This window comes from Esox lucius, chromosome 24, assembly GCF_011004845.1.
Source record: "Esox lucius isolate fEsoLuc1 chromosome 24, fEsoLuc1.pri, whole genome shotgun sequence".
Lineage (NCBI taxonomy): Eukaryota > Metazoa > Chordata > Actinopteri > Esociformes > Esocidae > Esox > Esox lucius.
Genome location: NC_047592.1, coordinates 10,593,643 through 10,621,260, shown reverse-complemented (window position 1 = coordinate 10,621,260; position 27,618 = coordinate 10,593,643). Strand labels below are relative to the sequence as shown.

Genomic DNA, 27,618 nt, shown 5'->3' with positions numbered 1-27,618 from the left:
CTCCTATTGTACTTCCCCCAATGAAATGTCACTTGAATGACACTCAGAAATCGGAATCAGAAGTGGGGAAAATAGTACAAAATGTTGTTAGGGCTCTGCCTGAATGGCTACTTGATTATGTCAAATAACAATGCTTTCTCTATGCAAGTCAAACACTTGTGAACAGCCATCAGTGGCATACCTACATTATCAAAGGCCCCTCCCTGTGCAATAAGTTTTACTGGGCCCCTTGAGCCAAAATGTGCGTTAACCTGGCGTTCGGGTATTGGAGCCAAATGCCCAATGTTAAAATGATGGCAGCATCTGTTCGCACTGCAGAACGAAGGATAAAATGTGCTATGCGAACAGTTGTAGACAAGCCCAGTATGCAGCAGCATAAAGGACCCTGTTTGCAAATATCTAGGGGTCCCAGAATGGAGGGCCATGTCTCTAAATATCTAGGGGCCCCAGCATGCAAGATCTTGTCTACATTTATCTAGGTGGTCCAGCATTCACAGGTCCTTGTCAAAACTTATCTAGCTGGTCCGTGCAAATCTTGTCTTTGAGTCCATGTGAGCCCCCTGTTGGTCATGTCGAAACGCCTCTGAAAACCCAGACACAACCCAGTCAGATGTTTCCACCCTGCATCAAGCAATTTACACTGACGACAAAAAAGCACACTCAGAACTGCAGTAATAATGCAGTAACTGACTTTGTCATCTTGGGCACGAAAATTGCATATTCTGTACTGTAACCACAATCAGAATAAAAAATACGGTAACATTATTTTGTTGCGTATATAATCATGTACAAAGTAATACATGAATTAGTGTTACATTTGTATGCCCTGCATCAGTCACTCACTGAGACAATACAGAAATGTCGAGCCCTGTGTCATTTATTCTGTGAACAGAAAGCAGGTTTGCTCAATTTACCTTGCCTGAAAGACTGAAATTATGTGGACTGCATAAATTTGCCCCTAATGGACTTCTCATTTTGTGTTTTTTATGTGATATATCAGAGGAATCATTGCAATTATCGATATTATATAAAGAAGTATTAATGTTACCACATTTCTTACATACTTTTTAATCCCCCTTTTTCTCATTTCTCATGAATGAATTTAATTGTGATTTCATTGAATTGTGATCAAAATCAAATAATATATTATGTAAAGGTAAATTGTACACAAATTTACAAATACATTAAAAAATATATATATGTATGTATATTTTATATACATAGTAACTACAGAATTATTCAGCGCTTTGTTTAGGCCATAGCTAGTTCAAGGGGTAACTTTGGCTCAAAGAATTCATGCCAGTTGCAGGAGTGCAATAATGTATTCTTAAATGACCACCCCTTCCTCTCCCTCCAATCATTAATGATTTGCAAGGTCAAATCATGAGGTCAAATTATTTGTATGGTCAAGTATTGTAATTCAAGCACAAATGAAAGTATCATAAAAAAAAAACATTTCAGACATTTAGAACCTCATTATAAGTGTGGTCAAGTTAATACGGATGACGTATTTAACCCCACAGACACATCCTAAAGAGTTGTCCTGAACGGGCCTGCAGGATACCAAGGAAACTGTTAAGTGATGTCACCATGAGTCCATCGAGGATTACAAAAACCAGAGTTCACTGGTTGAGATGGATGAACCACATTATAGAGACTACAGTAAAGGAAATAAATGACTAAAATAATAAGAAATTTAAAAAATAAATAAAAAAAGCATCTTACTGGACACTAATGTAATATTGTAGAAATGGATGTCAAACGAATATAGTTTTTGGCCTGAATGTAAAACAAAATCTGGTTGTTTCTGCATCATTTTATTTGTATGTTAAACACAGCATTACTTGATCATTTTCAGATTAAATAAAATGTCAGAGGCCAGGGATTAGTAATGGAGTATATCACCATCTCCAAACATAACAGAGATATACATATCTGGGAAGAGCCTTTGTAATTAGGTTCTTTTTAAAATCTTGAATTGTATACTGACAATGTCTGGAGTTGATTGAACAGGTGTGAATGTATTCCAAGCTATCCTCCCAGTCTGCCTGGCTCCTAAAACCACCCTGCCCTGTTGAATGTATTCCAGGCTATCCTCCCAGTATGCATAGCTGCTCCTACCACCCTGCCCTGTTCGCGTATGTTGAGGCTGGTATGACAGATTTAAATTAATTAAACAAGATGTATGTTAAGAACCCATCTAACAGGGAAGTGTCAAATGGAGGTAGACATATTTGTAACATAGTCTTTAATATTGTAGTAATGTGATGGAATTAGTTCTAGGAAAGTCATGATTCACTCAGCAAGTCAAAGGAGGCAAAAATTCATTTTTTATGTATGTATAGCCCCCTCTGGTATGCTATCCCCCAATGTGACAGAAAGCATTCAATTATTGTGAAAACATCAGGGACATAAGAGTGAAAAGAGTTCTCTACACACTTTCAACACATCAAATATGTGACATAGGGGATGGGACGTTCCTTTAGCCGTTGAGATCCTGTGTGCACGTTCCAAAACCAAGGCCGACAGACACAGGGAGGTTGCGGGAAGACAGCAATTTAAAATTTCAGAAATGCCAAATACTCATAACAGATTGCCCTGGCTCCGACCTTCAAGCTCCATGGTTTTCACTTTAAGTCTCACACGGGTTCACTCTGGCGCGGATAATCTTTTCCCAAGCTCCTTGATTCGTGTTGAATTATAGTCGTCCTTTTGATGACGGTGCTTTTCCGGCCTTTCCTTTCTATGCGGATACATATATGCAGCAGCGGTGGCGTCCATTTTAGCATTTGAGCCGTTGATAGCTGTCTTGAATTCCCCTGTTAGTGCAGCTTTTCAAGGGCAAGCAGCTAGGAGAGCCGTTGTTATGTGTTCATCATGTGGGTGTTCCATACGCGGGAATGCTTTGCTACAACAGAGGCTCTAGCCTTTTGCCTCTAGTGAGGGGGCTGTCACTGGACTCTCCATCCAAAAGTTTATTTTAAAGACTTCAAAGTCAAAATGAGTCTCACTAGATTCCAACAAACAAATCTCACATGTTGGTTGCTAAGTTCTGAAATGCTAAAAACAAATCATTACATTTGCAGAGATCCTGCTTCATTGCCCTGCCAAAAGCACTGGTTACAATTTGGTGGGGAAGCCTTGATGTGAAGGAGCTGTTTGACTTTTTGTGAAAAGGTTTTAGCTTGGCTGTGAATAAATCTTCCGGCCAGACAATTGCTCCAAAAAGTCATTGTCAATTGACACAAAATCTATATTTTTCAATGGTCATCTCAGTCCCAAGAACCTGAACCCCATTGAAAACCTGTGACTGTAACTGAAGAGGACGCCAATACGCACAGAGAAAGGATATTACGTTAATATTATTTTTAGAGAAATTCTGTAAATAATTTTTGAACCCGGCTAAGTGTTATCATCCCTGTAAGGGAAGAATTAAAAACAGTTGTTGATTATTTAATGTTTTTTGTTTGTGTGTCCTTTTTAAATAAACAAACTGTCATTGTTTGAGCCATTGTGTTATTGTAAAATAATATTTTCATACTTTTAATATTAGAAAATAGAGCTCAATATTTGTACTACATGTTTTATCAAGTGTAACAGTTCTGCAATGCATTTTGTGTTTTGTTTCAAGATTGGGTGCAGTTGCCTAAAAGCACAGTAGGTGGCAGTGTAGTTACGGAATCCTGTACGAGGCTGTTGTTGTCATGGCAAATAGGCCATAAAATGTTAGATAGGATGTATAAATAAAAACGGTAATTGCCTACATCTTAAAATGTAAACTGAACCCAAAAAGCTACATTTTATGTAATTCCCTGGAATTACATGAACCATTTTAAACAGTTAATCTGATAGTACATGTTAGAAAATGATCCACAAATGTTTACATGCTTGATTATGTTTATAACGGTCAATGCACAAAAAGTCCTGATCAGCAACGCCCTGTGTGAAAGGTTCCTCACAGGCTGTCGCTAACTCGCTCGCTCCTTATTGCGAAATCTCCCATCTCTCCCAGAAATGGTTAATTGTGCGCATATGACACAGCAGTTAGCAACCACCCAAACAATATATAACTATTTACCCACAGAGTACTATCCATATTATTGCATACAGGGACTGTTTGCAGAATAGCTTTTTAGTCTCCTAGATATAATCAAAGGACAGACCCACCAGAGAGATTAAATCTTGAAGAGGGGTTGCTGTGTGTAATAATGGGTTGGAGGTGACCCTACTGCTAAAACCTGTGGTTGTATCTCCTCCTATCTCATTCTCTGTCTCAGACACACACACACACACACACACTCGCACACACACACACACACACACACACTGACATAGGAGGCGGTTCTTTCCAGTCCCTCTCCATCAGAAACATCGCCTGGGAAGGCTGCATCCTCCGGTAGCTGGAACAGGGAATACGTCTACACTACATTAGTACTGTTGCTGCTGTCTCCGTCTGCCAGTGGGTCGCCTTCACCGTAGAGCTTCCCCAACTTCCATTGTGCTGTCTGGTGTGAGGGGAAACAGTCAACGGCCACACAAATGGACGTGATGGGGAAGAAAGAGCGCAGGGGCTTAGACCTAAGAGGCTTGCTGAAGAGGAACTGGCTGCTCATTGCGACTATTGTGTCGGTGCTTTTAGGTAAGTGAAAGCAAAGCCCCTTTATTGTCTGCGCTTTCCGGAGCGCGAGGAAGCGTTGCTTGATGTCATCCACCCCGCGTGCAGTCAACTATCTGCCTGTCTGCGTTCTATTACCGCCGGTCCGGAGTGGTGAAGGCGGTCAGTGCGCACTCCCCTCCGTACCCCTTCTTATTTTATCCTCCTATTTTGCCGTCATGCCATTGCTTTCTTGTCTTGATCTATTCCGCTGCTGCAGTCCAGGCTTGGATTCATTCAGCAGCATCTCTTCGTCCTGCAGGGATTCGCAGCGCTGGGGGTTGGGGGGATGCGTAGGGCTGGGGGATGAACATAGCTGGGGGTATTTGCAGGGCGTGCTGATGAGAACATCTATATGCCGGCATGGGTGCTTATTTGTTCTGCACATAATGTTGCTTTGTGCACCCTGGATGCATCTGTGTTTGTATGTGTGTGTTTTGGATGTCTGAAGATGAATGCAAACAGTGTGGGTGTGATTGTGGCTGTTTATAGGCTAATGTGTGTCTCTGTGCTTTTGTGTGTGTCTGTATGAATGTTTAGTGTTTATGTGTGTGTTTGCGCGCGCGCACGCGCACAGCAGTCTATGCCACTGCTTGACTGTTGCCCACTCTCCTCCATAGACGGGGTCCACGGGCTGCGCGTGTGCCTCCCAGAGCCGGTCTCACTGCCCCAGTCAAACGTGACTAGACTAAAGTGACACAATCCGCGAAATGCCTCGGTCCAGGCATCTCAGCTATTCTGTCAATGTAATTCCCTAACAGCGGAGGTCGTAGCTTTTACATGGCCTAGCCCATTGTAAAATTAATTTGGCATTAATTTTGCCTCGCGACATTTAGTTAATAGATTGTAGATAGGTAATCAACTAGGTGCTGTGTGGAGACCGGTGGAAATAACCTATGACAAAGGCTAGCTGAGTTTCCACTGAAATACACAATGTTATTTACATAGTCAATGCAACACTGATGGTTGAAGGAAAAAAAATATCGGGTTAATTACTGGATATATTACTTCATTATGGTGAGAAGGGTATTATTTAATTACATTGATTCACAATTTCACACTGTCTTTGGAAGGTTCCCGCGACCCATTGTTTTGGAATAAATTGCTTACTGATTTTTATGGACCCTCTCAACAAATTGTCCAGCCATGTTATAGTTAGACATTCATCATTTTATGGACTAAATGGACTTTGGCTCATTGGCAGTCGTGTGTCTAATGAGTTTTTGAGGGCGGTCTACTAAATTAATTTTTAAATGCTTTAAAGGGGCCCTCCAAAAGCTCTGCTCAAGCAGCCAGTTTCAGAATGTCACGCCAAAACCTGTTTTTTTCCAAATCAATTTGGTCAAATAGATAATGAATTCCAAAAATAAAAAATGAGGGATTATATTTGGGTTATTTGGTAAAATATTGGAAAAAACATGTCATCGTGTTAGGAAATTTCAATTATGAAATGTATTAAAAACGTTATGGTATTACTATGCAATCCATATCCTATTTAGAGGAGCCCTGGCCTTTTTAGGGAAGTGGGTTTCAGATAGTTATGCTTGGCCACCCATGAGAGTAAATGTCATTCCTGTTCATCTTGTAAAAGCTGTAGTAAATCGTCACATGATATGCAACGTTTATTCTGAATGGCTCAATCAGGGAGTGTAAAACAGGTGTGTGGACGCTCCTCAGCTGAGCAGCCCAGTTGCTATGGAAACTCACACACATAGCAGAGTGCAGGAAGTGTCTGGTAAAAACATTGTGCAATATATTCAAAATGTTGAATTAAAGGCATATTCAGATTTTTGTTGTTGGTAAAAAATGCACAATCAAAGACAAATCAGCAAACTTAGGCCAGAATTTAAAAGGGTTATCACTAGGATCCCTAGCCTCCACTTGGGTATTTAACTCAACATGACAAAAATGCTCGGCTCTGAAGATGACATCCCAGCCACACAAATACTCTTTATCACAAGACAATTGTTAATCCATTCATAAACACTGATCACAGCCGTTAGCTCCTAAATGGTTCATTAACAACCTACTTCAGGTGAGAAACATGTCAGCGTGAAGTTCAGTTGGATGCCGTGTAACACCTTCAGCTGAAATGAAAGTTAAGCACATACTGTTAGAGGATGCATCTTTATGAATTACCATTCAGGCAAGTGGGGGTCATGTCTGGCTGGGAAATCTCTGGAAGGCAGAGGTGGGTAACTTCTGGGAAAACATTGACTAATCCCAGAAGAGCAAAATTGATAAGAAGTTGTTTGTGCACTATTATAAGAAATTAAACTACTTTCCTGTAGATATTGCATAAGAGTTCAGGTACAACCCTGTTTCCAAAAAAGTTGTGACGCTGTGTAAAATGCAAATAAAAACAGAATGCAATGATGTGCACATTTTTCATCCCTATATTTAATTGAAAATAGTACAAAGACAACATATGAAATGTTGAACCAGAGAATAGTTATTGTTTTTGGAAAAATATATGCCAATTTTGAACTTGATGCCAGCAACATGTTTCAAAAATGTTGTGACAGGGGCATGTTTATGACTGTGTTGCATCACCTCTTCTTTTAACAATACACTGTAAGCATTTGGGAACTGAGGAGACCATTTGCTGTAGTTCTGAAAGTGAAATGTTTTCCCATTCTTCTTTGATATAGGATTTCAGCTGCTCAACTGTTCAGGGTCTCCTTTGTCATATTTTTTATTTCACAACGCGCCAAATGTTTTCAATGGGTGACAGGACTGGACTGCAAGCAGGCCAGTTTAGCACTCAGACAATTTTATTATGGGGCCATGCTGTTGTAACATGTACAGAATGTGGTTTGGCTGAAATAAGCAAGGCCTTCCATGAAAAAGACGTTGTCTGGACGGCAGCATATGTTGATCCAAAACCTGTATATATTGTTCAGCATTAATGGTGCCCTCACAGATGTGCAAGTCACGCATGCCATTTGCACTAATGCACCCCCATACCATCATGGATGCTGGCTTTAGAACTGTGCACTGGCTTTAGAACTGTGCACTGACCCAAAGGTCCCTCTCCTTTTTAGCACAGAGGACGCGGCGTCCATGATTCCCCAAAATAATTGAACATTTTGATTTGTCAGACCACAGGACAGTTTTCTACTTTGCCTCAAGCCATCTTAAATGAGCTTGTGCCCAGAGAGGGCGGCAGTGTTTCTGGATCTTGTTTTTATCTAGTTTCTTCTTTGCATGGTACAATTGTAATTGGCATTTGTGGATGCAGTGACAAACTGTGAAATGACAGACAATGGATTTCGGAAGCATTCCTGAGCCCATGCAGTGACGTCCACTACATTATCGTGTCTGTTTTCAATGTGGTGCTGCCTGAGGCACTGAAGATTATGGCCAGCCAATATTTGTTTTTGGCCTGGTCCCTTGCGTATAGAGATTTCTCTGAATCTTTTAATGATAGTACGTACCGTAAATGATGAGACCCCGAACTCTTTGCAATTTTACTTTGAGAAATGTAATTCCTAATTTATTTGAATGCAAAGTCTTTCTCAGAGTGGTGAACCTTTTTGTACCCAATCATGTTACTGACCTGTTGGCAATTAATCTAATTAGTTAGATTCTAGTCTTTTGTTGCCCCTGTCCCAGCTTTTTTGAAACCTGTCGCTGGCATCAAATTCAGAGGGGGCATATATTGTATTTTTCAAGGAACAATAAAAATGTTCAGTTTCAACAGTTTATATGTTGTCTTTGTATTTTCTGTTGAATATAGAGTTGAAATGATTTGCACATCTTTGCATTCTGTTTGGATTTCCATTTGACACAGCGTCCCAACTTTTTTGGAAACGTACAATGCAACATTAAATTAATGCATTATTGAATTGAACAAACGCATTAGTGAGTGTAACTGAATGTGCCGGGTTACCGGAGGAGTACTGAGTAAGACAGATGGGTTCTGCTTAAATAAACCAACTGTCTTACCTATCTCTTGGTAACATTCATGTTTGGCACAGCCTTGAGGGTGGTACAGAGGCACTCTGGAGCTGCAATAATCCACTGAGAGGGAGTAAGGGCACAAGGGTGTGAGGTTATCCAGGCAGTGCTCGTAAAAGCAGGGTTGCCTTGCTACATGGAAAAGAGAGCTGAATTAGACTGGTCAGATTAGCCCCGAGCCAAGACCACTTACAGGGGAGGGAACTTGGAGTTTGTTCATGTTTCATTATAAAAGGATTTATTTGTTGTACACTACTGTCATACATTGCTGAACACTTTATTTGTAACAATTGTTGTACCACCTACAAGCTTGTAATAAACCATCTCAAGTAGATTACATTGGTTTCCTGGATAATTTATTTTTAGACTATTATTCTTTATTATGTTCCTGGGAGATCTACCTGATGAACCTAGAGTAGCGGACTCTTGAGTTTTGACTCCATCAACTACAAACACCATCACCCCTACTAACACCATCACCACTACTAACACTATCAACACAACTAACACCATCACCACTACTAACACCATCAACACTACTAAATACATCAACACTACTAAAATCATCACCACTACTTACACCATCACCACTACTAACACCATCACCACTACTAACAACATCACCACGACTGACACCATCACCACAACTAACACCATCACCACTAATAACACCATCAACACTACTAACAACATCAACACTACTAACACCAACACTACTAACACCATCACCACTACTAACACCATCAACACTACTAACACCATCAACACTACTAACACCATCACCACTAATAACACCATCAACACTACTAACAACATCAACACTACTAACAACATCAACACTACTAACACCAACACTACTAACACCATCACCACTACTAACACCATCACCACTACTAACACCATCAACACTACTATCACCATCAGCACTACTAACACCATCACCACTACTAACACCATCATCACTACTAACACCATCAACACTACTAACACCATCACCACTACTAACACCATCACCACTACTAACACCATCACCACTAATAACACCATCAACACTACTAACAACATCAACACTACTAACACCAACACTACTAACACCATCACCACTACTAACACCATCAACACTACTAACACCATCACCACTACTAACACCATCAACACTACTAACACCATCACCACTACTAACACCATCACCACTACTAACACCATCATCACTACTAACACCATCAACACTACCAAACCACTGGTGTTGTAGTACTGTACAGTTCATGAAGCATTCAATGTTTATTATTATTTCAGGTCAGAATGTAACCCGCTCAGTTCCACTTGGCTTACTCACCTCCTGTCCCTATATATGCCGGGGTTGGTTTATGTGGGCCTGTAATGGTTGATAACACACTCTGGGTGTGGGAGTGGACCTGAGGAAAACACTACGTTTCTACCGTTTATGGCCCAACAGCAATGCTCAATGAGCCGTATAGACACGTATACGGCCTGTAAACGGTGGCTCTCCAAGGCTGTTGTGGCCACATTGGTCAGAATAGGCAATGCCTCAGTGGCAGTTTATGGGTTTAAAGTAAGCATTCTTCTCAATGGCCCAGTCTTGAGCCAGTGTCATGAAACACCAGGCAAGTCAAACAGTATTCATGATCCAATGCACCGCCATGAGTGAGCTGCAAGGAAAAATAAATAAAGCAAAGTTCCACCATGTTCTGTTAATCACAAACTTATTTTATTCAGCTTAATGTCAATCTTCACCTGTACTAACGGTTGTAATGTGTACATTATTCAGCTGTAGGTCAAATAACTCCTGTTCCATTTGTAAAATGTCTGCAGTACAAATGCTTCATATTCAATACAGACTCAGGAACACCTTTTTTTGCTTAGGTTTCCACATAACCAGAATTGTGCTCTGTATAACAGTGCTGTTGGTGGTAGGCCCCATCGAGGGACAGATAATACTGAAATATTTGGCAGTAACAGTGTGTGAGAGACCCTATAAACTCATCACCAAGCCCTGGGACCAAGGTGGTGTGGGTGGGCTGAAGCTCCTCCGTCCTGCTGACCTCAACGCTGCTGTAAATGATCCCCACAGTGTTCCCTGTTCACTCACGAATGCGTAGCTAAGAACTTCTACTGTCGTTTAATGACGACGACAGCGGTTAGCCTGGTTGCTAACAACGATGAGACCGTCTGCGTGGAGGACGTTTGAGCACTAACTTAGAGAATCACCTCCCTCCTGAACCATGGAGCTGGTTGTGGACTACAGACGGCTGAAGCTGACGCTGTATTCGCCCCTCCACATGGACAGTGCTGCAGTGGACAGGCGAGTCAAAAGATACTGGTTTCTCAGCGCGCGTGATGCCAAAGACACTAAACGTTCCCAACACACCCGCGCAGCGCGAAGGCAAAACAGCTCCACGGTTGGCTGGATTGAAAACGGTCCCCTGACAACATTCGGGACGACACACGGTTCTATTAAACAGCTTGTATCACCAGGCCATCAGGCAGTTAAACAGCTTCTTTGATATCACTGTTGGATCTGGCTGCTAGTCGGGACACAAGAATTAGTCTCCTAAAAAATCTGCTAACCTGTAAGCAAGCAACGGTGATTGATTTTGTGACATGTCATTGTGGCTCGTCTCCGTGACTCTGAGACTATCCCCATCTTCCAGCAACGCCTCAAGACTCATCTGTTCAAAATCGCCTACCCATAGCCTTGCCAAATCCCACACTCTCAATCTTTGTTTTTTTCTTATATTATTTCTGTTTGTTTTCTGTTCCATGTCATTTTTGTACAGCGTCTTTGGGTCCCTGAAAAGCGGTATATAAATAATGTATTATTATTAGATGTATAATAAACTAACCTGTCCTCCGAACAAAATTGTAGAACTTTCTCTCTTTATCTCTTCCATCTCTTACCTCTTACCTCTTACCTCTTACTCCCCCCCCCCCCAGGGATAGGCCTTGGTGTGCTGGTCAGGGAATACGCCTCCCTCTCCCAACTCGACAAGCAGTATTTTGGCTTCCCGGGAGAGATGCTGATGCGGATGCTCAAGCTGGTCATCTTGCCCCTCATTGTCTCCAGCATGATAACAGGTGACTGGAGACGGACCATATCACAGACCCCCGTGTTGCTCAGTTGGTATGATTCCCGAAGGGGCTCAGCATTCACTCATTACTGTGAGTTGCTCTAAATGACAGTAATGGATAAATGACTTAAATGTAAAATCCCTCTCGGCCACTCAGACATATGTTCACTAAGGAGGGTGCTCCCAGAAACACGTGCACAGATATCATGAAACAACGTAGTCAGCGAGAGTACTAGTTGACCGAGCACCAGGTCAATTGTTTTGGTCTTGTTTGTGTTCACAGGAGTGGCGGCTCTTGATTCAGAGGTTTCCGGAAAGATAGGTCTGAGGGCTGTGGTTTATTACATTTCCACCACTATCATTGCAGTCATTCTGGGTGAGTTGACAGAATGAATGGACCGGGCTCACCAACTCTTAGCTGTTCTTTTTGTAATCAAATATAGCACGCTGTGATTAATTACTTCAGATTTGAAATCTATAGGTCATGTGTAGTTCACTTGACAAGTGCATGTCACTTGAAATGCCAAAGTTGTGTGTTTGATTTCCACAAAGGAGCTTGTATTAAAATGTGTGCCCTCACCACTACAAGTAGCTATGGATAAAATATCTGCTGATTGTTGTATATGTTTGATGCACACCATAGCTTTAGTATCATTTAAGCTCGTATTCCTTAAAATGCTAATGTGCCAAAACGGATCCTTATTTCTTCAGTACTATCTTATCCAATTTTGTACCAGTTCATCCAGTAAATATGTTCCAACCTGCATTTTGCCGTTCATGTTGCAAATGTGCACACTATATTACACATTTGTTGTGTTGACGCTGAATGCATGAGATTCGCTCTAGTGTAGAGTTTGTCATTAATTGTTATTTCAATCAGTCATTGAGGGCGGATGTTTTCCAGGCATTGTATTGGTGATTACCATCAAACCTGGCGTCTCCCAGGAGACGGACCACATTGACAGGACAGGGATCACACCAAATGTGACAACCGTCGACACTCTACTGGACCTGGTCAGGTGAAAGCTACACTTTGTACCGTAATATACTGCAGATGGTTTTATAGATGGCGTATTGTTTTATAGAAGGTCAATTCTTCATCAGTCACAGATGCTGTTTGTGATAATATTTCTATGTCTCACATTGTTACCATGTCAATCATTGTCTTACCCTATAACAGAAACATGTTTCCGGAAAACCTAGTACAGGCTTGTTTCCAACAGGTAAGAGACATTGTTTGATTTGTACATTCAGGCTTACATGTGCAGTCAATAGCTTGGTTCCAAACCTGTTGGTGCTGTCTTGTCAATTCTTAAGATAATTGGAAAGCAGCACAAACAAATCTGTGACCAGACTATACAAACACAGATCTTTGAGGAAAAAACATGATCCTAATGTAATTCCAGTACAAGACAAAGCGCAAAGAGTTGGAACCACCTAGTGAAGTGAAGGTGAACACGACAACCTTCCCTCCTCTCTCCACCACTGTAATGGCTACCATTTTCCCACCAGAGGTATGTGTCACTGTTTCTGTGCATTTATTGTCAGTTAAGGATGGAAGGTGCCAATCTCAAGTCTAGTTTTATAAACCAATTATTATCAATCAGCAGTTTAACCATCCAATCACAATATTTGTATTTGTGGTAGTAAAACTAGCCCCATTTAATCTTTAAATTAGCTTTGGTTTTGTCTATATCTGGCCACGTACATTAACTGTGATGGACATGACCACAGATGTAACTTGGGTTTGACCCAATAACCATGAGGACTCTTTGGATGGCCATATGGGGAAACCTTTATTTGTTCCAAGTACCCTTTTTGGTTCAGGGTACAACTATTTTGACAAAAGGGCTCTACCTAGAAACAGAACTGACTCAAATAGGACTCCCCCAAAGTGCCAGCTGAAGAACCCTTATGGAACCTTATTTTGGAGTTGACTGACAGGCTTCCCAGACTGCCTCCAATCTTTAAAATGTTTCTTAAATTAGCTAGTATAATGTACCAAGTTTTATAATTATATCAAAAAGTGCTTGGAATTTTTTGCTCTTATGTGTATAAAGCACAAGACAACTGCTGTAAGCCCACTGAAACACTACTTATTACTTATGTAAGTACTTATGTAAGCCCACTGAAACAAGTTATTTTTGACCAAAAGCTCCCATATTTCTCTCCTCTACAGAACATCACCAAAGACTACAAGATCGTTGGGTCATATTCTGATGGGATCAACGTGCTGGGCCTCATCGTATTCTGTGTGGCATTCGGCCTAGTCATAGGCAAGATGGGTGAAAGAGGACGCATCCTGCTGGAGTTCTTTGACGCTTTAAACGAGGCCACCATGAGGCTTGTCCAGATTATAATGTGGTATGTTTGGACAGTCTACTGGCTTTCTTAATGAACTCCAAAAATATTTGTATTATTCAATGTAAATACAGTGGTGGTGATATCCAGCGAAAGGTCCTGGTGTTCGTGATGAAGATGACGGCAATGATGATAGAACTAACAACACCATTGTTACCATTACAGCTACATGCCAGTGGGAATACTTTTTCTCATAGCTGCCAAGATCATTGAGGTGGATGACTGGGAGATCTTCAGGAAGATGGGCATGTACATGGTGACAGTGATGACAGGGTGAGCCGAAATCAGCTCTGTCTCTCTCTCTCTACCCTCCCCCTTTCCTCTTCCACTCCCCCCTATCGCTCTCTGGATTTATAGCTGGCATTAGGGTCCAGGTTTCCTACAGACGCCGTAAAAGGCCAGCTCTGTCCCGGCATAGATAAGAAGGACACTAAAACTGCTCATCCTGCAGATACGCTAATGAAGCAAACGTCTGTCCAAGCGTAAATTCACTGAGACACAATAATGCATTTGGGTGACCAGCTAAAAGAAACCGAGTTTTGTGATGTGGAGTGCAGTGTGTCTCAACTGACACCCTAATCCCTGTGTAGTGTACTACTTCAGAGCTGACATCTAAGGGTCCAGGTAACATGGCAGGGCACTGTAGTCAGTTATTTCTAACAATGAGTAAAAAGAAACGGCGTCCGATTCCCTCCTCAGCCTGGCTATCCACTCCACCATTTGCCTGCCGCTGATCTACTTCGCTATCGTGAGGAAGAATCCGTACTCCTTCATCTTGGGGATGGCCCAGGCACTGGTGACTGCCCTCATGATCTCCTCCAGGTAGGCCTCAGTCACCTCCGGGGACAGGCCATCTGGTGTATACAGTGAAACATAACGGTAATGGCTCACACGCATCCCTTCATCCTCCTTTAACCTAAATGCTACGTCCCTCTAGCTCTGCCACGCTGCCCGTCACCTTCCGCTGTGCCGAAGAGAACCTCCGGATCGACAAGAGGATCACCCGCTTCGTGTTGCCAGTGGGCGCTACCATCAACATGGACGGTACGGCCCTCTACGAAGCGGTCGCGGCCATCTTTATTGCCCAGCTCAACAACTTCGATCTGGACATTGGCCAGATTGTCACCGTCAGGCAAGTTACCAAGAGCCCCACGCCGACATCAGTGCAAATATTTTGTGCAGGTGAAAACGTCATGCTCGTGATCCGATGGAAAGCCTTCGGTGGCCTCAGACAGCTGTTCTGACTCTGTACGCCACTGTGACCTAATGAAAAATTGAATTGACAGATATGACTTAACTCTCAAAACACAAGCCTAATTAGTCATAATCTACCGCCAAATCAATTTACATGCAATGTTTTGGACGCATGTTTTAGAAAAACATATTAACCAAGTGAAGGATGGTAACACATGGATAACATACTGTTTCCTGTGATTTCAGTATAACAGCAACAGTTGCCAGCATTGGAGCAGCGGGTGTACCCAACGCTGGCCTTGTTACCATGGTAATTGTGCTGACCGCTGTTGGTCTACCGGCAAATGATGTCACTTTGATTGTCGCTGTGGATTGGCTGCTGTGAGTAACCCGGTTTCCTTATTCAGCTAAATATTGTCAATTTCTTTTTTCTTTGTAATGAATACAGCTGGGTTAAAGGTGAATTCACCAATATATCAACACAATGCATCAGGCCCACTTAGAGACATATCGGAATAAAAATCTGCCAAGAATGCCACTACTTTCTCATCCCCAAGTCAATAGTATTCTTGTATTTGTATGATAGCGGCATATCACTAAGCCTACACTTAATGTTGATGAATGAGTCAGGGTCATTGACTATACCCATTGCACTGTTTCAGAGATCGCTTCCGTACTATGATCAACGTACTGGGGGACGCCTACGGTGCCGGGATCGTCCAGAAGCTGTCCGTGCGGGAGCTGGAGCGGATGGACGTCACCTCAGACGTGGATTTGACCAACCCGTTTGCCCTGGAGACCACCTTGGATGACGAGGAGTGCGAGAAGAAGTCCTACGTCAATGGCGGTTTCACCGTCGACAAGACCGATGCAATCTCCTTCACCGAGACTTCCCAGTTTTAGGCTCTGGAAGGAACTGGGAGCAGAGAAGTGCCAATAGCTGCTAGATGTTAGCCTTCTGGTCCAGTGTGTTTGTAGCCTGGTTCTAGATCTCTTTGTGCTGTCTTCCCAACACCAATAGTCGTTTTCACCTCTAGCACAAACAGATCTGGCACCAGGCCAGATCTGTGCTTTAGCCAAGTTCTCTCCGCTTTGGTTCATTGTCATGTAAACAGAACAGCATTAGAGGAGTTGGCTAATAGCACAGTATGGGACTGAGCTGGGTAGCAAAGTGAGGAGGTTGGAAGCCATTCGTTAAACCAGTGCTTCTTAAAAGGGACACAACATAAGACACTATCAAGCCACATCAGCAATATAACCCGCCATCTGTTCTCTCTCAATGCTCTTCCCAGCACTGTCCCCGTTGATCAGTCTGCTTTTTAACCACAAGCTGGACTCCACATCGGCCCTTGAAAGAGCTGGGTGTGGAACAACACCTCGTTTCCTAAATGGCCCTGGTCCAAAATAGAGCACTACAGAGGGAGAAATATGCCCTTTTAGATGGACACATGCTCTACGTTACATAAAGTGCTTCCATCGTTATGCTGATATGGTGCCAATAATGAACACAGTCACTTTTGAATGCATTGATCCTTCTGTAATTGCTATTATCAGAAACCAGAGGTTTTCAAATCCAATCCACCACTGTGTGTGTGTGTGTGTGCGTGTGCGTGCATAGGAATTCTGGAGGTAGGATGTTTGTCAGTTTGTGTTTGAGAAAAGAATAATATATTGCCGGGCTGAGCTGTGTATATGTATTGCAAAAACAGCATGGAAGAAGTAATATAACTATATTCCTGATGTTCACTATACTGTATATTGCAAAGATTCAAACATAATTTTATAGTGTCTGCTTTGTTTGCTCTTCAGAAGATTCTAGTCTACTAGTCAACTATTTAAATGTCTTAATTTCTGTCCAAATTCTTGGCAGTTGTGTTTTCACCTGCTGTTTGAAGTTATTGTTCTTTAGCTTCTGTGATCCACTGTAAATGCACAATGTGCCAAACATCAAATTCATGTATTCTTCATATCATTCATCTTTGTTAATTATTTTAATTGCATGAAACAATATGTCAAAGGAATACAGTGGAAAACATTTAATGAACATAGACTTGCTGTATGTCCTTTTTCAAGTGACCAATGGCCTTTAGAGTTGAAGGGCACAATAACAAGGTGACAATAATTGCGCCGTAGCCGATTACTGTGATATATTTGGAAATATTTTCATAATGCATTGCTAGAGATAACGGTTTAACCCTGTAAAGGGCCGCTACGTGAATTACTTGTGGATGACTTCTGGATTTCAGATGGACTTTTAAAGTGAACTTTTACAGTGTATGAGAAACAATAAAGAATTGAGGAGCCTTTGAGGCAATGTTGTAGAAAATCTGGCTGTAGAATCAAGTTATTATGTTCAACACAGTTAGTAAAATTCCAAAATCAAACAAGAAACCTTAGTAGTATACATATTTGGTACAAAGCCCTCTAAGAATAATGAGTTCTAAACACTTTATAAAAAGGTGTTATGTAATAATTGCTTGGTACAACAAATTCATAATTTTTATGCACTTTAGAGATTCTTCTGAGCCTTCAGGTCATTTGAACATAAAAATTCTTAAATATTTTGATAATCCCCATCTAAAGTATTTTATGTTTTTCATCCTGGGATGATTAAAAACTGATACTCAGTATTGCAATCCACCTCTACTACATGTTTTTGTTCCAGAACATTAGCATGTAGGCTAAATTTGGGCCCCAAGACAATTTTATTAAATAGAATTTCTGAAGGTGAGCAAGACATTTCAGCAGGGGAAAGCAAATCAGGGGCAATGTGAAATAACAGCTGATTGATACGATTCAAAATGAAGTCGGTGAACCTGGTTCTTCTGTACATTTCAGGGTCACATTATGACAATATCAACAACAACCAATGGCTAGAGTGTACCCAGCCCACCAATCACATCAGCATACAAATCAACATTCTAGATGTATCCAACTGCAAGCTAATAAAGACAAATACAAAATGGGCTTTTGTTCTTTTGAGTTGTTCTGGAAATGATTGAGAATTGAGAATTACAGAGTTGTGGAAATTACTTATACGGCAAAAAGAATAAATGAGTCCAGCACCTGAAAATGGGAAGTACATACTTCACTTTAGTAATGAGAACGGCTACTGTAAAGTACACCCTCTTAATTATCTAAATGAATGCCTTCGCTAACCATTTGGAATCCTGCTGTCGCAGTATTTTTCCACAGCCAGGCCTTTAAGATCATCCAGTCCAGTTCTGGAACTATCACAGGTTATAGGGACAGAAGTAGAGATAGATCACAATGTTCCTGAGGCACCCGACCAATCACAGTAGTCATATATAATGACCTACTGTAGAAGGCTATTACCCCTGAGCGAGGACACGACGCAGCACTGTGCTACCCATAATTCCCCTGAAATAGCCTTTTGTATAGAGCACCTGGGGACTCTACGAAGACAGTATGTCTGATGAAAAGTGGCCATGGGTTCATTCAGCAAGGTGCAACAATGCATCATGTTCAGATAGAAATACACTGAGTAGAGCAGTTATTGTTTTTTAGCCATGTCCATGACATCCAGTCTGCCGTGAACTAATGTCTGGCATGTTGTGAAGGTTGCACTCTTCTGATCACTCTGACCTGGAGTAAGAGTATAATGTGAATGTACCATAGATAATAGATTTAAATGTCTAGTAGACACAGGCTGTGTAATGAGTTTTGTTGTAGTAAGCTGTATAACAATGTCCACACAACATAACTAGGCTTAATGACAAACATTTGTATGGTTTGTGTGTTAAGTAAATAATAATACAATGCATAAACATATAGAACATTAGTCTTAATATAATTACAAATTCTTCTGAACTCACTTTAATCTATCAATAGCCCACCTTAATTTCATTTAACTGCAACATACACACGCAGTAAACAATTGCATTATTATTGAATTAAATTAATGTACAAATTAATAGACACTTTCAATTCTTCACTGGTTGGATAGAAGATAAAGCTTCAAGATGTTTTGTAAAAGCGGGTTACCTGGAAACAACACAGGGGAATTGAATCAGAATCCCTGTCACTTCCAACTGGCTTTAATTATTCATTGCTCTAATGACAATATTTCAAAATGGGGCTTCTACTGTCATTAATTTATCTATGGAAAGGAACACAAAGAAGCATCAACCCCAATGGCGACTAAAGCTAATTGGACATGGTGATTTTAAACTCCAGGTAGGGATTGCACTGTTATTATAATTACAAAACAGTACTATTATTATAATTACAAAACAGTACTGGTATTATAATTACAAAACAGTACTGGTAATTGATGGATATAAGAGAAATAATTTGATCTTGGAATGCAGTGTGTGGGTTAGGGCAGTTGATTCCAGTATCTGACTACTGTCTCCTACCTTCCCAGGGCGTTCCCCGCTCCTCTAGAGTGGACCTCGCTGAGGGGAGATGGACCTACGGGCTAAAACCTCATCTATCTCAGAGTCTGTGGCCCCCTGAGAACCAATAAAACACATTAGCATTGGGCAGTCACAAACACAGCCCAAATCACTAGCTTAAACCTATCCCTGTGCACCTTCACTCCAACTCCTGTCATCGCCAAATGCTGTCTACAACTACCACATGACCCTGACAGTGGGTGACACGTGGCAGAAGTTGATCAAGGCCAGCACAACACACTAGTCAGAAAAGAGAAAGGAGATGTCTAGGAAACTGGAGAGTGGAAAAGGAAATAGGAGAGAGAAGGTAAGGCAATGGGAGAAGTCAAGGAGAGAGGAGAGAGGGGGCAAGGAAATAGAACAGATCAAGGAAACTGGAGAGGGAGCAAGGAAATAGGAGAGGGCAAGGAAATGGTAGACTTCAAGGAAAGAGGGGTTGAAAGGGAAGCTGAGGATGTTGCTATGACAACAGTGTTCCATCCTAGGTCCTACAGATATTCTAAGAACCTCCAACCCAAACTAAGTGCTATGGCAACCGGACACTGGACACAACTTTAAGGGGATTGTTAATACTTGTAATCAAATTGGGGTGACGCAAACTGAGGATGAGACAAGCTAAGACGTTGTGAAAACATTGGCAGGACCATGCATTACTGCACACATTCATTTCATTGTGCCTGTACTTTTATAGCGGTCGCGGATCCTGTTTTTCTATCTCCTCTATTTCTGCGTCACATTTCACCTGGTGTACGTCTTGCTCAGTTACTGTTTAACCATGTCCAGCTTAAATTGCTGTTTTAATTGCTTTTCTGGAAATCGCAGATGATAGGACACTTCCGCGTTTTTTTTTTGTTGCTGTTGACACGTGTGTTACTCACATGGGCCAGCCGATGCATCGCTCTGGGGGACGTAAGGAGTCCTCGGACACGCTGCTGAACGTCCTCCCATGTCACCTGGGGGCTGGGGCGTGACCTGTCCAACGTCCGAAGGAGGACAGATAAATATCAGGGTAGGGTCAGGCTCAACTGCTGCCAGGAAAAACCTGCCCACGATAAAAACCAAGCGAGATGAAAAACATTTGTCAAAGACATCAGCCCTTCGAGGAACAAACCCGTTTTGGGTCGAGCTTTCTCCGTAGGAGCGACAAAGCACGTAAGGGCTGAGTGTAGGTTCCGGGGACGATCCCTCCCCATCAGCCAGGGAACTTCTTCGGTTTGGTCCCGGTGGGAAGTCCAGGAGATCGTCTGTGTCAGAGGAGGGGGAGCGCGGGAGGCCAGGGGCTAAGCCGTTGGTCAGGGCGCGTCTGGCCATGACCGGGGAGGGGTCAGGGGAGTGGGCCGACCCAAGACGGGACTCCCTCATCTAGATACAGCAGGAGACACACAGCAAAGTCCATGGGCACATCCATGTTAAACGAGGTTACTGTGAATCACTGCAAGACCAGCCCATTTCCTTTTTCAATAGTGTTACATAATTAAATATGAATTTCATCGCAATGAGAGTGTTGACTGTCATGTGGACTGAATGTGTGTGTATGGTGAATATATACAGTATAAATGCAACACATGGTGACATGTTTCATGAGCTTACATAAAAGATCCCCAAAAAAACCTGGTCATGCATACAAAAAACGTATATTTCTCAAATTGTGGGCACAAATTATTTGACAGCCCTCTTAGCGATCCATCCATCTGAAAGGTGAAAGCTGAAAGGTGTGGCATAACCGCAGAATGTTGATATTCTTCTCAGTATATTTAAAATACAATTGTGAAAAAAGTAAGTACACCCCTGGAAAGTTGTCTTTTTTTATTATTTAGACATATAGGTATGTAAAAGGTAAAAGCTAATTTAACAAATTACCCTGAAATATTACACTGGCTTTTGACCTCCCATGCAGGCCAGGTTTGTGCAGTCACTTTCTGACAGTATTGGTTTTGGTAAGATAGGCCTGTAGATCCCTAGATGTAGCCTAGGGGAGACTTTGTAGACTTCTACAAGCACCCTCTTGGGCTGTATTTGGTGGGACGACTTATCCTGTGTAGATTGCTAGTGGTTTAGAATTTTCTCCATTTGTAGATGATCAATTGGACAGTGGAATGATGTACTTCGAATTGCTTGGACATTTCGTAGTTACCCCTGCCAGACTCATAGGCATCAGTAATCATTTTTCTGAGGGGATCATACAGGTCTTTTGATCTTGGCATGATGGTTCAGACCATATGGTTCTGACCAAACCAGACCACGTTTCTAGTCTTTATGGAAGGGCCCTCCCATGCTTCTCTCTAATATGTTTTTAGTGAGTGTCACTGAGTGTCACTTGGTGTCACTGAGGCTGTGTGTCACTGAGTACGTGCCAGCCAGGTAAGTGTGCATTGATGAGCTGGGGAGTGGCAGCCAGGTAAGTATGCATTGATGAGCTGGGGAGTGGCAGCCAGGTGAGAGTGCATTGATGAGCTGGGGAGCTGTCATTGTGCAAAAGGGCTCCATGGTGCCGATCACTGTGTCTGTCTGATAGATAGCAGCAGACTGGGACGGTGAGCTATTCTCCGCCACCTGGTGGCTGTAATCACCCACACGCACGCACGCACACACACACACACACACGTTTGTTTGTTTTTCTATTCTTGTGGAGACCTGAAACCCAATTCTAACCCTGAAATCCATGTTTTCTGTCCCCAAGCCCTAAACATTAACCAAGTCCTGACACCTAAACCCTAACGCCTAATCCTAAAAGTAATCCAGTAATCAATTCTAACACTATCCAATATTGTACGTTTTACCACAAACCCTAACCTCTAAGCCAGAAATCATTGTCTGGGGAATATTTATTTTACAGGAGGGTGGTAAAATACGGAGGAGAATGTGCTGAAAGTCAGGCCACAGGAGGACCATCCCAGGCCACACACACACACACACACACACTTACTAGAAAATCACATCTCTCCTAGCGAGTACTGGCCAAAAAACCCTTTCTTAGGTTTTATTACCTTTGCGTGGGCATCAGGTCCCCATGTGTACACAAAGACGTGGATCACACACACCCGCACACACATACACACACACAATGGTTCTCGACAGCACCCGAAAGCACTTTGAAATATCCTTACGTGGCAGGGTGATAACTCCTTGTCTAAATCCCAGCAGGAACCCAGGGAGAGCTGTGCCAGCCGCCCCACGTTGTCATGACAACCATCCACCTGGCTGGCTTTATATGGGGAGAGGGAGCGTGACCTGGGTATCAGAGATGCCCGTCGAGCACTGGACCAAACTCCCATATGACCTTTTCGGGACCTTTTAGGGTGTTTTTTTGGCACCCCTGTCCTCTGTGAACAAATAGATTTAGACATCTATTATTCCACATGCTAGAGCACAGTTTCTCCTCCTTAGTATACATAACCTCCTCTTGGTTACCCAGGTCCTATATCACTTTGACCCCAGAAGTTGGACAGTTAAGTGAAAATTTAAGGAAAGTGATAAAAGTCTGACTACGTAAAGTAAAACATTACCATTGGAGAGCGGAGATGGGCGCTGTCAACCTCGGTGTTCGCGGAGCACTCGCCGATAGTTGTTCTAGTGGAGAACTCTAACCTTGGAGCAATGCCCTGGGGAATATGACAGAGCAGCAGAAACTGGTTCAATCCGCCAGTTAGACACGTAGCTTAATGCTAACACACACACACACTGTATCCTGTCTGTATGTCTGTCTCGGTATCGTCCTACTGGGACCTATCAATCAGTGTCCAGTGAAACACCCCCATCTTACAACTCTCCCTATGGAGGGACTGATGTCTCTCTCGGCGGTGGTATGAAAGGATCCTACTTACAGGGAAGCTCTTAGAGCGCGTCATGAGCACCTCTCTGTCCACTCCAGAGGAGGCGGGAACCAGTCTGGGCTCTGGGAACAGGAAGCGCCTGGTGTCCTCCTCGAAGCAGGCCAGGGCCTCTCCCACTGCAGCAGAACAGATACACCTCAATCACCGCGGTCCAGGTGGACTCATCCAGTCACAATGCCAGGGGTCACGGGTCACATGCACTAATACAGTGGGGCAAAAAAGTATTTAGTCAGCCACCAGTTGTGCAAGTTCTCCCACTTAAAAAGATGAGAGAGGCCTGTACTTTTCATCATAGTGGAGTTTGGAGTGTGACTGTTTGAGGTTGTGGACAGGTGTTTTTTATACTGATAACAAGTTCAAACAGGTGCCATTAATACAGGTAACGAGTGGAGGACAGAGGAGCCTCTTAAAGAAGAAGTTACAGGTCTGTGATAGCCAGAAATCCTGCTTGTTTGTAGGTCACCAAATACTTATTTTCCACCATAATTTACCAATAAATTCATTAGAAAATCCTACAATGTGATTTTCTGGATTTTATTTTCTCATTTTGTCTCTCATAGTTGAAGTGTACCTATGATGAAAATGACAGACCTCTCTCATCTTTTTAAGTGGGAGAACTTGCACAATTGGTGGCTGACTAAATACTTTTTTGCCCCACTGTATGTACGGTCTGTATGCACTTGGAAATGGCATTGTGTGATGTGATCCAGGGTATTGCCACCATGTGTTGTTATCAGGTTAAACACCAAACAGTTACGGGTGACCACCTACTGTCTGAACATTTCTAAAACAGATTACAGCACCTGGGGGGATCAGCTGTACCAATTCAACTCTGACGGTTTCACCTGTGGGAAACAATAACACAAAAAGCCGGCCAGCTGAGTATACGAGCACAGAATAACTCACATAGCAGTAGCTAAATGAATCAGACAGGCCTGTCTACAGACACGTGAGACGGAACTTACATTCCAGCATCTCTGCTACATCTCCCGGGTCAACAGCATAGCGGAATACCTGAACGGACACAAAAAAACGCCACATCACGCCACCTTCCTGTCTTCCAAGAGAACTGTGCGTCACGCAGGATTTTGTTCCAGCCCTGCTTAGGTCTTTGCTAATGGCTGTACCTGATTGCTCTGCTTTTCCAGAAAAGGGATGAGCGACTCCAGTGTTGGGGAATCTTACTGGGGAGAAACTTTTACTCCAACCTTATAGCTAGGACACCAAAATGTTCTGGAATGTTTCAAAGGAAGATCCCAGGAACAGAGTTGATCCAATTCCCAATCCTTCATGTTCTATATTGCACATTTCTTTCGGCACGTTTGAGAACAATAAAAACATAATGTAAAAAAAAAAATAAAAAAAAAATGTCATGATTTAACTAGTAAGGGAGTTCTTTTAATATAAAGTGCTCTATGGCACCTCGCGTCATCAGGCAAAGGTGATCCTCTCGGTTCCACAGCAGCAGGTACATAGTCTGGAACCCCCTTCCATAAAATATATATTTACATTTTCAAACTAGTGGCCCCATGAAAATAGATTGCTACTCCACATGTTAATTACATAATTGTAAGGAGCAGTAACTCCTTTGTAAATCCTCTGACCAGAGCGAGAGACCCAGCTCACAGCCGGGAGTAAGCCCAGTTCCAAAAACGAACTGGTCAGCCTTCACCTAATGAAAAAGATGCCTACAACAGGCCGCCGGTCAGATAAAAGAACTCCCTCACACGCATTCTAAACTAAAGAACTTGAAGATTAATGGAGGAAGGAGATGTGGGTCTGGAGATAAATCTGTAATTACAGACCTGTTTAATAACAATGGTTCTCAAACCTCCCCTGTTTGTCAAATTCCATGTGTTAGACGTTTTCCCGGGCTAGCACATCTGAATTAACTTGTTTTGGAATTATGAAGCCCTCGCCTGCTCGATTCAGGTGAGCTCGATCAGAAGTCAGAGAACCACTGCTCTAGAAGAAACAAACATCTGTGAATGTGACATATTGTTCAGTCAGAGCAGAGCCAGGGCAGCCAGGCAAGCTAAATCACCTCAGTCCGCAATCAAAGACCTTTGATACAAGAGCTAGGCTAGAACAAAAGCCTGCACACCTGAGCTCTTCAGGATGGGGTGATTGGCCAACCTTGGTTTAAAATATTTAAGAGGTGCCTTTTCATAACCCACCTTTTCAAAAATCATCTGCTCTCGGAACAGTAGAGGGAATACAGGCGGAAGACACAAGGACTTGTAGTACTGGCTCAAGAAGCACACACTGACGTAGACGTCATCCTTGGCTGTCAAATGAACCCCAGGACACGATACCTGAAATGTGTCGTCATAAAATCCCAGTGGTGAATAACCAACGGTTAAGGCGTCATGACGAACGTGCTGTAAACACAGTGTCTGCAAAGGCCTGTACCGGCACATTGACATGAAAATGACCGACTAATATTCCTGCCAAATCCAACATATATCCCACTAGTAAATCCAATAATGTATTTTTTGTTTTATATATCTAACAAGACAGGTATGCATGAGTTGTGTAAGACTCCTGAGTTTAAGTCCCCAGGAGCGTATCTAACGACTTACTAGCTAGTTTTGTACAGCATGGAAAGGAAATACTGCTGTACAATAAACGACGTTCCTCGCAAAAGTACTGTAGTGTATCACAGCTCAACTAGATTGCACCTGTTAATCGTAATGCAAGAGATTTCTCACCGCCTTGAGCTGTAATTCAACAACGACTTTCATTGCTTTTCGAGACATTTCAGCAAAAGTTATTAGACGTTGGTACTAGCAAGCTAGTACGTTCCTAGGACAGAGACACTCAGCCAGCAAGGCACTTCAGCGTCATGCGTTTCCATGGCGTCTGAAACTTCCGGTCTTCGATTTTCTTTTAAATCAGTGTATTCTCTCGCCTTTCCAGGAGAGGGCAGCAGTACCAAAAGCTTAACTTGGTCCCAGGTGTGTGGTATTCATCCAGCAGCTGGTTCCCATGCAGAACTACGAAGGCTGAAATTCTATGTAGCAATGTTAACACAGAGGCTTCTTAACACTCAGACCGTACGCATATACTTAATATAATGTATACATTCATTCCACACAGACTGATATATTTCAAGTGTTTATTTCTTTTAATTGTGATGATTTTAACTGACAACTAATGAAAACCCCAAATTCAGTATCTCAGAAAATTTGAATATTGTTAAAAGGTTCAATATTGAAGACACCTGGTGCCACACTTTAATCAGCTAATTAACGCAAAACAACTGCAAAGGCCTTTAAATGGTCTCTCAGTCTAGTTCTGTAGGCTACACAATCATGGGGAAGACTGCTGACTTGACAGCTGTCCAAAAGACAACCATTGACACCTTGCACAAGGAGGGCAAGACACAAAAGGTCATTGCTAAAGAGGCTGGCTGTTCACAGAGCTCTGTGTCCAAGCACATTAATAGAGAGGCGAAGGGAAGGAAAAGATGTGGTAGAAAAAATTGTACAAGCAATAGGGATAAAAGCACCCTGGAGAGGATTGTGAAACAAAACCCATTCAAAAATGTGGGGGAGATTCACAAAGAGTGGACTGCAGCTGGAGTCAGTGCTTCAAGAACCACCACTTACAGACGTATGCAAGACATGGGTTTCAGCTGTCGCATTCCTTGTGTCAAGCCACTCTTGAACAAGACACAGCATCAGAAGCGTCTCGCCTGGGCTAAAGACAAACAGGACTGGACTGCTGCTGAGTTATGTTTTCTGATGAATGTAAATTTTGCATTTCCTTTGGAAATCAAGGTCCCAGAGTCTGGAGGAAGAGAGGAGAGGCACAGAATCCATGTTGCTTGAAGTCCAGTGTAAAGTTTCCACAGTCAGTGATGGTTTGGGGTGCCATGTCATCTGCAGCCGTCTACCAGGAGGTTTTAGTGCACTTTATGCTTCCTGCTGCTGATCAACTTTATGGAGATTTCATTTTCCAACAGGACTTGGCACCTGCACAGTGCCAAAGCTACCAGTACCTGGTTTAAGGACCATGGTATCCCTGTTCTTAATTGGCCAGCAAACTCGCCTGACCTTAACCCTATAGAAAAGCTATGGGGTATTGTGAAGAGGAAGATGCGATAT

The 27,618-nt window shown here is 42.4% G+C and overlaps 2 protein-coding genes across 5 annotated transcripts; one reads left to right on the top strand and one right to left on the bottom strand.

Moving 5' to 3' along the window:
• The first annotated feature begins 4,098 nt into the window (after positions 1–4,098).
• Positions 4,099–17,579, top strand: slc1a1 (solute carrier family 1 member 1). 2 transcript variants are annotated; one of them, XM_010890274.5, is made up of 12 exons: positions 4,099–4,639; positions 11,570–11,710; positions 11,987–12,079; positions 12,608–12,722; positions 12,884–12,926; positions 13,110–13,217; positions 13,883–14,067; positions 14,230–14,337; positions 14,764–14,886; positions 15,002–15,196; positions 15,505–15,639; positions 15,921–17,579. In XM_010890274.5, exons 1-12 carry the CDS (start codon positions 4,540–4,542, stop codon positions 16,159–16,161), a joined length of 1,587 nt encoding a protein of 528 aa, XP_010888576.1. In that variant the 5' UTR covers positions 4,099–4,539; the 3' UTR covers positions 16,162–17,579. The 2 variants fall into 2 exon arrangements, with proteins under 2 accessions (XP_010888576.1, XP_010888577.1); XM_010890275.4 differs by having other exon boundaries at positions 14,764–14,860; positions 15,921–16,029.
• Positions 17,235–26,336, bottom strand: spata6l (spermatogenesis associated 6-like). Of its 3 annotated transcripts, XM_010890277.4 has the most exons (11): positions 26,221–26,336; positions 25,687–25,824; positions 24,475–24,523; positions 24,313–24,354; positions 23,501–23,625; positions 23,183–23,278; positions 22,784–22,999; positions 20,788–21,038; positions 20,555–20,648; positions 19,638–19,733; positions 17,235–19,263 (listed from the first exon to the last, which is right to left on the bottom strand). In XM_010890277.4, exons 1-10 carry the CDS (start codon positions 26,266–26,268, stop codon positions 19,662–19,664), a joined length of 1,131 nt encoding a protein of 376 aa, XP_010888579.2. In that variant the 5' UTR covers positions 26,269–26,336; the 3' UTR covers positions 17,235–19,263; positions 19,638–19,661. The 3 variants fall into 3 exon arrangements, 1 of the variants encoding a protein (XP_010888579.2); XR_004575426.1 differs by having other exon boundaries at positions 20,555–21,038; XR_004575427.1 differs by lacking the exons at positions 25,687–25,824; positions 26,221–26,336 and adding an exon at positions 24,637–24,801 and having other exon boundaries at positions 20,555–21,038.
• Between the last annotated feature and the right edge of the window lie 1,282 nt (positions 26,337–27,618).